General features: G+C 43.2%; 1 protein-coding gene across 6 annotated transcripts in view; it reads right to left on the reverse strand.

The window, feature by feature from the left end:
* The window catches only part of MAPK8IP3 (mitogen-activated protein kinase 8 interacting protein 3), a 729,083-nt gene that overhangs the window by 214,930 nt on the left and 500,369 nt on the right, over positions 1-13,784 (reverse strand). For all 6 annotated transcript variants that reach the window (XM_069210571.1, XM_069210567.1, XM_069210566.1 and 3 more), the window contains exon 19: positions 3,568-3,753. In XM_069210571.1, coding sequence (XP_069066672.1) covers positions 3,568-3,753 — 186 coding nt within the window. The remainder of the gene's footprint in view (positions 1-3,567; positions 3,754-13,784) is intronic.

Consider the following 13,784-nt stretch of genomic DNA (forward strand, 5'->3'; position numbering starts at 1 on the left):
TTCCTGAGTTGGAGCTAGACATCAGTTTGTGCGTGAGCACAGAGGAAAGTAGAGGGATGTGTCATAGTTCTGTAAATATGGCGCATCCCTGCAATTTCAAAATGACGCAGAGCAGCACATCAGGCTGCGTAATTTCCTAGTAAACGAGGCCCTAAATATCTCTTTTGAGGAGCAGTCGGCTAGATTGATTTGATTGGAAATGGCTCTTTTGATATTGCAATGGTAACTGGCTAAGGATGCTCTCCAGGCCTCCTTAGTAGATATATTGTTTGTATGCCGCCACCATCTCTCCAGCTTTTTACACAAGGCCTTTTCAGCTCTGCCGTGTACCAAGGGGCATGTTTACCTTGCATCTTAGAGGAGCAAGGTTTGAAGGGTTTATCTTGTCAAAAGCCACATTTAAGGCGTTGTGGTATTCTAGTAGCCCCAAATCAATGTCAGAAATCGTAGGCATTGTAGGGGGATTGTAGGTCTTAGCAAAGGAATCAGGTGTAATTTTCCTCCAAAACCTAGTTTTCTTAGTCTCAACTTGTTTTTGTCGTTCTAGACCCGCTTCTATTTGAGATTGAAAACGGATTAAGAAATGAGCTGTCCTGAGCAAAGATTGAGGGACATAACAGGTCAGGGAAACAGAATTAATAAAGACTAAATCTAAAGTATGTCCCGATACATGGGCAGGCCCTGTAACTTTTTGGTTTAATCCAGTGGTAGCTAGGTCAGCAATGAGTGGTGTAACTTCCACGTCTTGGGAGTCTTGCCCATTATATTTGAACTCTCCCATCAGAAGAAACTATTGGGATGCCAAGACGTGGGTGGCAATAAACTCAATAAGTTGCTGACTAAACGGTTTTTAAGGTCCTCGGGGACACTATACTAAAGCTCCTCGCACACATTCATTTGGCGGGAGTTGAAACATAACATAGTATCACCTTTGTAGCATATTTTTATGAGTCACCCACAGAATATATTATTTTCACATTTGTGTGCAGTGACTTGCAGTGTTTATGGACACACACCATGTGCATGCCCTGTTCTTAATCCTGTTCCCTTCTTTCTTCTTAGGCCTTCCTTTACTGTATTTTTCTTTCAGGTAGACTCACTGTACATTTTAACATATTCGCTCACTTTATAGCTTAACTAGCTACCCCCATTATTAGGAGGGATCCTAGGCCCTGACGAATGCCCCAGACCATTTTGGCTATATGAGAGGGCAGAAACATTTTGGCCATATAATTTTAGATGACACCTTGAACCATTATATTCAGGAGTGTCTCAATGGTTTTTAATCTTAGTAAAAAACACAGCCATTAATGTAATAGGATACAGCGATTATTTGTTAGGTAATTTTAGCTTTATCTTCCCATTCAAATGGATCCCCGCTCTATCCAGCAAGATTGAATTTCAGCACTCCCTCATACTTCTTTTAACAACGAGGTTGAGTCCGCCCAGGTGGTACCACCCTACCTGGGTGGGGATAGGTGGTCAAATGATGAAGCATGACACTATAATGTGTGTGGGATCACCTATTCCGTAAGGGGAACACCTGCATCTGCTATTGAGTACACGGCCACTATTACCATATCCCATGCCGATAACTAGATCACCACATTTGTGATCTGATGATGAACTGAACAGGTCAGATTTGCCTGTTCACAGTATTCCCCATACACGTAGTGTTGTTGTTGCAGAACCTGTGCCACATAATGAAAAATTCAGCACTTAAATCTGAGCTACTATCATAGTTGAGGGCATCCCTTGTTTTGAACATTACAAATAATGCCTTAAAACAAGGCTGTATTTTGGCTCCACTGTTTTTTAATCTGTACAGCAGATATGATCCTGGCTGGTTCTAATACCTGTTAACTCGATTCCACCAAAAATTGGCAACCTTAAAGTTACGCTGTTACAATATGCAGATGATATCGTCCTGGTAGACCATTCCAGAATTGGGCTTCAGAAAGCACCAACAGCCCCTAATTACTATAACAATATAAATAAAATGAAAGCAAATGCAGCACAGACCAAAGTAATACTTCTTGGAGGGTTGCCCAAAAAACATAATTAGCATGGGAATATGGGCCCTCCAGAAATCTAGGCGGCTAAATCATATAACTACTTAGGAGTATGGCTGACCATGGATGGAAAATCTAAAACCCACTTGTCCCATCTAAAAGTCAAGGGTGAACTGAAAATTACAAGAATATGCCAGCTAAACACCCTATTGGAAAGTCCCTTTTTAATTCCAATACGCCATGTGCTCGGGCCTCCCTTCTATGGTGCTAAATTATGGCCATGAAGCCCTCCCCGGGCAGCTTAGTACAACAGTGGAAAAACGACAAGTTAAAGCCTACAAGAGAGTGTTTAAGTTACCTATATCTGTAAGAGGCTGCTTGATCAGAATGGAATTTGTCCTAGAAAAGTCAGAAGTGGGCCAAAATTGGCACGTTCTTAAATTATTACGACAGAATCATTATGGTTCCACCCAATACATTGAAGGCAGCCCTACATTCACTCTTTGATTAAAAACCTTGGTTGAACTATCTATCCAAAGTGTTTAGGACCCTCCAAATAGACCAGAAGGGACTATGCAAACTGGGGCTGTCCCATGCTGCACTGAAGCTATAATGAAAAAGCAGATACAACTCTATTCATGATAAATGACCTGGGAAAATTGAACAACAGACTAGCGACACTATCCTATGATAAATATCTGCATCCTATGAGGCCACAGCCATATCTAAAAAGCGTAATTGGGAAAGCCTGCCTGACACAAATTATGACGGCAAGATTGTTGGCCCTCCAGACTAAGGACATTTGGAGTCTTTTAACCATCTATTCTGTTGCTGTCCGGCTCTGCTGAAAGCACAACACATTTTAACTCTTTTTAACTTATAGAATAAGAACTTGCAATGAGGCAAGGAACTTTATCTTTACTCTGAAGAAGCTATCTGATCTGGGCAAATTTGGAAAGTTTATGTACCAACTACAAAAGCTGCCGAAAGACTGCATCAAGTCTGGCTAGACCTACTACCCTGGTAAAATCAGCTTCGGGGGCTGTATACAAATACTGGCCAAATAAGTCTGAGTCTATCTGGCGTACACCTGTCTAAACGCTGACTTGTGAGATGATTGCACGGATTGTCTCGGCTCCTCCAGGTAGAGTGCTGTGGATATAAATCATTAGCACTCAGAGGTTTTTCATCATCATTTTTAACTTGTCTGTTGATTTCCTTTTTATAATTTGTCTGTGACATTTAACATGAGAAGAAATTGGTTGCTCTGTTACGCTTTGAAAGCACGCTTACTAATTTTGCTTTATCATCTGCCATGACCTTTTTTTGGTTGTTTCTCCTTTTACTTCCTTGTTTTGAAAGAAGATGGCAACTGTTTGTAAAGATTTTAAATAATCACACAATAAAATATTTACTTACCACTAATCACAAATACCAATATTAGAACTTAAATTATTTGATAAAGCCTGACTAACTGAGTCCTATTTCAGTCACCTCTTATTTAAAATCTTTTGAAGGGGGATAAACCTAAATATTTGTGAATATGAGAACTCACCCTGTCCTTTATCTAGCACAGGTGTGTCTCCCCTGGAAGAGCAGTTGCTCCGTGGTACATTGCATCTCGTAGCACATCCAACCAAGGTGATCCCCGCCAAGACGCCATCTGTGTCCGTTGAGTCTTCTGGATTGATGTCACCTTCAAGAAAAATCTCTCCTGGTGGGTAGTCACTGTCACTGGCCGCTGCAGGGAATTTGGAAAGGACGACCAAAACACAAAATTTGTTATGAATTCTCATTTTCCAAGCACAGAAACACATAGAGACTTCCATATACCTTTGATGCAACTATTTAAAAATGCTGGGGCAAACACGGCATGGCTCAAAAGTTGTGTATGGTTGAGAATGAGAAACTACTTGGCAAAGGGAGGGGAGTATGATGCTGGAGGGAGTATTCAGGGGTTGCATCTGTAATTCCAGGCCCAGTACAGCGGATCTCATGATCTTGACTGGGCCAGTAACTTCCAATACTGTGCCTTCTACGATTACTAGAAAACATGTAATCACACATTAATACTTTAACAGTCTTACTTTATGTCATCCCTAATTATTTTTAAGACTGTAATTCTGTAAACATATAGCCTTGATGCTTCCAATTAGTATAAGTATAAACATCAATATACAATATACATTCTCAGAGAAAACAGCGACATGGAAGTCATATTTTGTATGGTGACTAGCAAAACTCTTAGTACGTAACATAAATATTCCACGGTTGCAGCTCCAGTACCCCTTCTCCCCAGAGAAATTTTACCAAGTGAAGTGCGATCATGCTCAACAAAATAGGATCTGAAGCAGAATTTCTCTGCAATCTCCCATTTCCTATCAGTATCCAATAATAGCTGGTTAAACTTTCTATTTCATCCTCCTGGAAAAACAAAGTTCTCATATGCCTGTCCTCACTCCAATCAAAAAACACGTAAGTGCATAAGACGAGGGAAGATGGCAAAAAATAAATGTATCAGGCATACTAAATATTACAATCACTTGTGGTCCAACCTTCCACTAGCCCCAACAACTCTGACATCATGGCCCATATTTATACTTTTTGACGCTAAACTGCGCTAACGCAGTTTAGCGTCAAAAAGTTTTGCGCCGTCTAACGCCATTCTGAAGCGCCATGCGGGCGCCGTATTTATGGAATGGCGTTAGACGGCGCAATCAGACCGGCGCTGCCTGGTTTGCGTGGGAAAAAACCACGTAGACCAGACAGCGCCGGCGTAGGGGGAAAATGGCGTATGGGCGTCTTAAAATGGGGCAAGTCAGGTTACGTCGAAAAAATCGTCTTAACCCGACTTGCGCCATTTATTTTCGACGCCCATCCCCCATCAACATGACTCCTATCATTGTAAAGATAGGAGTCATGCCCCCTTGCCCAATGGCCATGCCCAGGGGACTTCTGTCCCCTGGGCATGGTCATTGGGCATAGTGGCATGTAGGGGGGCACAAATAAGGCCCCCCTATGCCACCAAAAAAAAATATAAAAAATAAAAAATTATACTTACCTGAACTTACCTGAATGTCCCTGGGGTGGGTCCCTCCATCCTTGGGGGTCCTCCTGGGGTGGGCAAGGGTGGCAGGGGGGGTCCCTGGGGGCATGGGAGGGCACCTGTGGGCTCATTTTGAGCCCACAGGCCCCTTAACGCCTGCCCTGAGCAGGCGTTAAAAAGTGGCGCAAATGCGCCGTTTTTAGCCACGCCAACTCCCGGGCGTCTCTTTTGCCCGGGAGTATAAATACCACGTAAAGGCCTGGGAGTCATTTTTTAGACGGGAACGCCTCCCTTGCATATCATTAACGCAAGGAAGGGGTTCACGCTAAAAAATGACGCACATTTCGGGAACTTTGGCGCTATTCGCCTCTAACGCCATAGTATAAATATGGCGTTAGTTGGCGTTAGTTTTGCGTCGAAATTGCGTCAAAAAAAACGACGCAATTTCGGCGCAAACGGAGTATAAATATGGCCCCATATATTTAACAAGGACCCACAACCCTCCTCTTCCATTTACACTTCCTCAGTTTCTTCTTGGCAAATCGATAAACAAAACCCTAATCTCCTTCTGTATAGAGCAAAACATACTCTCACTCACTGTAATAAACCTGAGATCAGAAGGACAGCATACCAATATGTGAGCCGTCAAGCCAATCTGCTCCTTTCATTCTGTATTTGACATATCTGTTTATTGATCTTAGAATGCAGGTAACATTCATAGCATAACCAAGAGGGCCTCGATTGCAAGAAGAAAGCAGTATTACACAAATACAAATCAGCACAACCCTAATGTATACAGCAGGGATACAAGAGTACATCTTGAGTATTTCAAGTACTGATGTAGAGGGAACTGAAAAGCCATGGGCCTCAAATTTTCTGGAGTTTGCTGGGGCAACCTTTCCACTTGTAAATTTCCTAATCTGCTTTGCAGCAGTAGTCCATCCCTCAAATCCACACAGTAAGTGGCGTGGGTTTGAGTGATCTCCAATTCTAGCAGTGTCTCTCTTGGCCACTAGGTAACCAATGCCAGTCAGTAATCTATGGTATCATACGTTTTCTAAACTCTCCATTACCCCCAGCAGCATCATCTTATGGTTCAAGGCTGTGGGCATATGAATTAGGTGTGACATGGTGTCTTGAACTTGCTGCCAGTAGTAGGAGACAACTGTGCACAACCAAATGGTGTGATGGAAAGCCCCCCATTATTGCAGTAGAAGCTTACACATTCAGCAGTGGGGGATCTCCCTAGTTTCCACAGCCTGTCAGGCCTTTAGTATATTTGGTGGAAAAAGGTAACTTGTATTAATCTGAGGTTAGTTGAAATGGCAAGCATGCATGAGGCCATTTTAGACTCCCGCTACTCATCACCGTCAATCTCTCTCATGTTCTTTTCCCAAACGGATCACAGCTTCCAGACTAGCCTCAGAATATTAAGGAGGAGGGGCTTGTAAAGTCGGGTCATGGATGACGTCCCAAGGGGCCTAGCGTTAGTTTATCTCGAGTGGATTAAAATTTGGCACTGCTTCCAAATCTTTCTTACATATGTCCAGTGAGTGGCGGACTTGGATATATTTGAAAAACTGGGATCTATTTAGGTCATAAAAGACGGGCTACTTGCTTCAGCCACATTCCAGCCCACAAGGGTGTCTGTGACCTGGGCCTGCCAAGCCATTTAATATAGGATAAGAATGCATGGTAGCAAAAGAAAGGTATCCTTGAGACCTGTGGAAGTGAAGCAGGGGGAAATCACCTATATAAGGGATCCAGTACCTCTACCTCTTATGGGTGTTCAATTCCAGCCACGTTGGTCCCCAAAAAGCCAATCCCCAAGAGGTATTAACTGTGCTGCCCAATAGTAAAGCTGAAGAGCTGCGACTGGCTTGGGAGTGGCACACTTGGTATACACGACTCTAGGGAGCTTGCCCGCCCACAGAAACCTTGAGATCATTGGCTATAGCCTTGAAAAAAAGTGGGGGCAGTATATATGGAGAACCAACATTTTGTAAGTGTCACCCTTCCTGGAGATTAAGTGGGAGTCAAGCCCAGGAGTCTAGGTCACTGTATTTGCATCTCAAAAACTGGTGTAATATCTTTTGTCCCAAGTGGTTTGATGATCATGGGTGATGTAAATACCAAAGTATAGGAATGGAACTTGAGTAGTCTGATACTGGGTCTCCACTGTAAATGGGAGGGTGCAGGGCAGGGGGTGGGGTAACAGTTAGGTGGTTTTAAGTTGTTTTTCCCCAATTAGCGGTTAATCGGGAAGCATTACCAAATATTTGCAGTATTTGACAGACTTGGTAGAGATGCCTAGGGTGCTGTAGGTACAGAAACATGTTATCAGCATACAGCGCCACTCTGTCTTCCTGGCCATTCGCCCACTGAACCCATGTACCTAGGTGTCCCTCCTGATCCACTCGGCCTAGGGTTCTATTACTAAGGTAAACAGAAGAGGAGAAATGGGCCAGCTCTGTCGTATACCTCATTCAATAGGGAAAGGAATGAAGATGTTCCATCAATCAACACACTTGCACTAGGGGAATCATCCAGGACCTCCATTAACTTTATGAATCTCAGGCCAAAATTCATTTGGCGCAGTATCTGGAACAGGAAGGGCCAGTGGACATTGTTGGAACCCTTTTCATAATCTACCAATGCCAAGCCTGCTGGGCATTGATGTGGGTCAACAATAGAGTGTACCACCTGCAATCTATGCAAACAATATCTCTTTCCATTGCCCAGGGTGAACCCCATTTGGTTCTTGTGGACCAGAACTTTGATAGCCCTGGCCATTCTGATAGCCATAATTTTGGCCAAGAGCTTACTCTCCACACTCAAGGGGGATACAAGCTTAAGAGAGGCACAACCCTCCAGAGGTTTATTGGATCTAAGAATAGTTGTGATTGTGGCATAATGGAGGTCATTGGGCAAGGAACCAGAGTGTCCAGTCTCTTCAAAAAGAATCAAGCTCTGCAGCCTTATGGGGGTGGAGACTTTTATAAGGAACTTGATTTTGGGGGCCAAAAGGCCCTGCCATTTTCCCAAAGGGAGAGGCAGATATTGCAGGCTGGACCTCCTCCAAAGTCAGAGGTTCATCCAGCTCCTCCTGCTCAGCCTGCAAGAACGAGCCCTTTACCAAGTCCTCTGCAATCAGATGAGAAGACTCAGTGGGGAGGGAGTAGATCTATCACTATACTGGTTCCGACAGTAGTCAGCCAAGGGCACCCCAATATTTGCAAATTCACATACTAAGTGGCTGTCAGGAGCAAGTACCAATCTGGACCCTCCCTCTTTTGAGATAACCAGTGAAGCAGTTTACCTACCTTATTGCCTTGTTTGTATAGCCTCTACTGGGAGAGAGAGAGAGACCCGGCTATGCACAGCCATATCAAGAAATCTACACCTCAGCGACTCTTGGATAGCCTCCAGCTGCTGTTTAATCTCTTCCATACAAGCACCAGGAGCAAAGCTCTCCAATTTCAGTATCCTTCCCTCCAGGACAGCAATCTCTTTTTCTCTATCGCTTTCTCTCCAACGGCTCCACTGCAAAAGCTCTACCCCGGAAACCCCAATGAAGGCCTCCCACAAACTAACCAGGAACACCACAGAGGGCTGACTAATCTCAAAATAGTCAAGTCTGGAGCTGTACTTATAAGAGGCTGAACAATGTATAAAGGCATACTCTTGCTAGAGCCCCTTATGCCACACATTCTCCAGAACCGGCGAGGTCACCCACCTGCTTAAGGCACGAGTTCAAGCAGTTGTGCTACCAACATTGTATCTAGTACTTGTCTATTACTGTGTAAAGAGTGCCCCTAAATCAGCATGCCCATCTGGACCTGGAGCAGTTGCTCCAACAGCACCTGTAACATACTTTGGATCACTGTGGAAGGTACATAAACACTACCCAGAACTCATGGGGGTGTCTCCAAGAATACATAGCATCCTTGGTGGTTAAGATGAGATTTCATAATCACCAGTGGGAAGGATCTATGTATGAGTATCGCCACCCACCTAGAGCCTTGAGTAAAGCCAGAGTGGAACACCCCGGTATACCCATACCGACCTAGGAAGCAGCACTGAGTACCAAGTAAGTGGGTTCCCTGGAGGAGGAGGGCCTCCAGTGCCAGTCTCTTCATGTACTGCAACACTGCGCCTCATATAATTCTATCTAATAGCCCATTAACAGTGCAGGTCAACACCTTAATCTGAGAGTGCACTGCAAAAGGCCGGGGTGGAGGAGATAATTAGCTCAGCCATCCTGATGGATGGCAGGCCACCTGCCATATTTTAGGGGAGTCCCCAAGTCCTCCCAGTAATGTCCATTAAACCAAGACGCTTGCTGCCCATTATGAAGAAACATCACCCAAAGACATTAAGAAACATTTACTTTCCGAACAAACAACTGCAAACTATCAGCATTGAAATTTAAGTAACATAATACTTAGAGTTGAAAATAAAACAAAATCATAAACTGACGGCACATAAACAGCCCAAGTGCTACAGTTACTAGACTAGAAAAATACCTTGCTGCCAACCCTACCATATCTCTTTATTTAACAAGAAATGTGGAAACTTTAATACATGGTCACTTATTTATGTTTCAGCCATTTTCAACAAAGTTTTCAATATCATACAACTTAAGGCCGGCATATCTACCTAACGTTCCCAAAACCCCTAAACTCCCCACCAATATCACTTTAACATACTTCCCCTCCCAGCACCAACCTGATAATCCATTTTGTTAAGTCTCTTCCACATGATCACTCTTATTGGGGTGTCTCAATTTGGGGTATTGATTGTTATCAAGTAAGACTAAGACCCTCAAACTCTGTGGACAAGTGAGTCCCCTATAATTTCTGATGAGATAGTTTGATATCCAGCCTGGTTTAGAGTTTTGACAGGCAAAGTACTTGGTCCCAACATGACTATGTATTCTGCCTGCCAAGCTCAAAAAATCAATCAATCAGTACTTGTATAACACAGCACTATCACCCTGGGGGTATCTGGGCGCTGGAGAGTGATGTCTTTGTTGAAGAGCCAGGTTTTGAGTTTCCTCCCAAACTCTGCAATGGAGGGTGAGGTTCGAAGGTGGAGGGGCAGTTCATTCCAGGAGTTGGCGATGATGTAGCAGAAGGAGCAGCCACAGCTGGGGCTAAAACATATGGAAGGGGTGTGTGCAAGGGCTAGTGAGGAGGAGTGCTGGTGTCTGGTGAGTTGATGGAAGTTCAGTTGATGGCTGATGTAGGCTGGTCCTTGATTGCGTATGGCTTTGAACATGTGTGAGGTTCTGGAACAGGCATCTCTTCTGGATGGGGAGTCAGTGAAGGTTTCTCAGGTGAGGGTGATGTGGATTCATCTGGGTAGGTCCAGGATGAGACTTGCTGCCACATTCTGAATGGTCTGGAGTTTGTTTAGGAGTTCGGTGGAGATGCTGGAGTAGAATATGTTGCTGTATTTGAGGGGGCTGGTGACTAGGGCTTGGATGACAGTCTTCCTGGGGCTCACTAGGATCCATCTGAAGATTCTATGGAGCATGCAGAGGGTGTGAAGCGGGAGGAGGCGACTGCATTGATCTGCTGCATCATGGCCAGTTTACTGTTGAGGATGATGTAGAGGTTGCACACGTGGTTTGCTGGTGTGGGTCCGAGTTCAGCTGGCCACCAGCTGTGGTGCCATATGGATGTGCTTCTCCTGATGACAGTACTTCTGTCTTGTCGGAGATGAGTTTAAGGCAGTGGTCTTTCATCGAGTTGGCTAAGTGGGTCATGGTGTCGCAGGTTTGCCCTGGTGGTGGGAGGATTTTCGGTGAGCAAAAAGATGAGTTGTGTGTCGTCTGCGTAGGGAATTATGTTGAGACTGTGGGAACTGATGATGTCTGCGAGCGGGGTCATGCAGGTGTTAAACAGCATGGGGCTGAGGGATGATCCTTGGTGTATGCCGCAGATGGCATTCTTGAGTTCGGAGGCAAAGGGGGGAGCCGGTTGTTTTGGGTGCCTCCTGTGAGGAAGAGGGCGATCCACTTGAGAGTGTTGTCCTCTATGCCAATGCCGTGGAGTCTGTTGATGAGGGCTTGATGGATACAGTGTCGAAAGCTGCTGAGAGGTGGAGGAGGATTATGGTGCTGTCTCCCCGTGGTAGAGGAGGGTTTTGATGTTATTTGTGGCTGAGATCAGAGCGGTTTACGTGCTGTTGTTAGCTTGGAATCCTGATTGGGAGATGTCAAGAAGGTTGTTCTTTTCTAGGTGTTTGATGAGCTGTTGGTTCATGGCCTCCTCAATTACCTTGGCAGGGAAGTGGAGCAGGTAGTTTTTGAGTCTGCTGGGATCGGAGGGGGGTTTCTTTAGGAGGGGTCTGACCTCTGCATATTTCCAGTTGTCTGGAAAGGATACAGAGGTGATGGAGGCATTGAGGATGCTGGTAAGTTCTGCACTGATGTGGTTGGCCCCATGGTTAAACAGATGGTAGGGGGCATGGGTCGGTAGGTGTCCCAGAGTGGATGGACGACATGATGGCCGTGGTGGTATGTGTGGTGAGTGAAGTGTAGTGGGGTCCACCTGGTGATCATGCGGCTGGTGTGTGTTGGTCATCTGAGCTTGTTGAGGCCCTGAGTTGTGGGCTGGGGGTTGAAGTTGTTGCAGATAGTGGCGATCTTGCTGTAGAACAGAAAGTACGGCTGCTCTAGTTAGTTTCAGGTGGACCCTATATCCACCAAAACCCTTGTGGTTATAAGAGAAAATAATTAAAAAGACACCCACACCCTCGGTAAAAAACTCCCAGTGTGTGATGGCCATTATTTTGTTTTTTTCCAGAAAATAAATTGTTTTTGGAGTTTACAGAGTGTTAGAGAGCACGTTAACTAATAACATTTTGAAGTATCAAAGTACTAATTAACAGAGTAAAATGTGTGTTTAAAATCTGCATCATGTAAAATGGCAAAAGTGGCAGACCCCATAAATAACACAGGTAAATAGAAAATATTAATGTTTATTGTAGAAATGTTTTGTTATTTATTATTATGAATTAATATGAACACTAATGCAATTGAATTAAATGATTATTAGGTTTAAATGTGAATAATTGTTTTATTAAATATAGGCCTACATGAACATGCCTAAAGCTATTTCTACGTTTAAAGGCTTGTGCAATGTGTTTCTGTCCCAGCAGTTTCTAGAAACTCAGTGTTCATAGTTCAAATGTATTAGGCAGATAGTTATTCAACATCCTGTGTGACTCACATATTGTGGAAAGTTATATTCCTCTGTTGGAATATTTGTTTGTCTTCCCGGGATAAGGTATTGTGTACTCAGGAACAATAGTCTTCAGTGCTCATGCAACAATTGTATTCTACTGCGGACTGGTGACCAGGAGGACGAGAAGATGGTCCAATCGCGAATGCGGAAAATAAAGGGAAGATACTTCTGAAATGTGGAGTAAAGCTTATTGGTTATGACCTAAACCACCCTACAGACTGTCCATCAACATCCTAGCTAGTTATTTTCTAAGGTTTAAATATAGCAATGTTTAGATGATATAAGCTCTGTGTATTTTTCTCAGACTCTCAGATTTTGAGATTTGTTTTTTTCTCTGCTAGTGAGATGATGTGTTGTGTCTGTAGCTTTCTGTCTTTGATGGTTTAGATATAAGAAGGCCAAACGTTACTGAACTGTCTCTCCTGTGCATGACCTGTTAGAGTAAAGACTGAAGATGCTCTCCTGATAAAGACTTCACTGCTTGTTGATTCAATCCATTAAGGAGGGGTATAACCAAATGCACACTTGTTCTTTTCACAGTTTTTTATGTTTTCTCTCCTTAGAAATCTAACCACATTTTTGGATAGTGCCCTAACTAGATGTTTTCTAAATTAATTTGTTTCTGTTTTATCTTTTTGCATGTATGTCCCAACATGCACTTCTAATTAGTATAATAGTCAAGGATGACATATTCAAAATTTGTTCAAATGAAATTGAATTGTTATTGATTCATCTGTGTTAACTAAATGTATTTAGTTTCTATGATCCATATTCTTTTATTATCGTTTGGTATTGTTATTCTTGAGTGTGTAATGTTAAACGCTTTGGTTAGATTTAAGGTTCTTTAGGCGTTTTGGTCAGCCTGTGTTGTTTCTGTACTTGTATCACTTGGTTCTTCATATGATTTACATGACTTTAGCGTTGATAATATAGGGTAATAAATGTTATGAACTTTACTAAATTGGTGTGGTGATTCATGGTCATGGTGCGTGAAATGTAATGACTCGATAATCAAGTGCTATTGTTTGAAACTGTTTTGAATTGCTGTTTAATGTTGTTTAGGACGTTATCACACTCCTATCTGAGTCCAAAGATGCTTGTCGACCTCTAAGGGGAATTGATGATATACCCAATATGTGACACCTTATAAATAATAATATAAAAGAAATATAAGGCTAGTCACGCACACAGAAATTGGTAGCAGAGGATAGTTTCATCTCATTAGGAGGGAAACGTTCTGTTTTCAAAAGTTATATGTCATTTAGAAAGAATTTGAGATATTTGGTTTTACCAGAGCTTGTTGAAAATTTGAAATTTTGCAATTTGGTTTTGTCAATGCTTGTTTAGAGGAAAATTGAAATTGCCAATGCTTGTTTTGAGAAGTTTCCAGGCCTCCTAGTGTGCTTTATGTTTGAGTTACGGTTTGTGCGTGCAGAGCTTTAGCAATCGCAGGTGAATTGTGATGTTTGAGAA

Source organism: Pleurodeles waltl, chromosome 10 (assembly GCF_031143425.1).
Source record: "Pleurodeles waltl isolate 20211129_DDA chromosome 10, aPleWal1.hap1.20221129, whole genome shotgun sequence".
Taxonomy (NCBI): Eukaryota; Metazoa; Chordata; class Amphibia; order Caudata; family Salamandridae; genus Pleurodeles; species Pleurodeles waltl.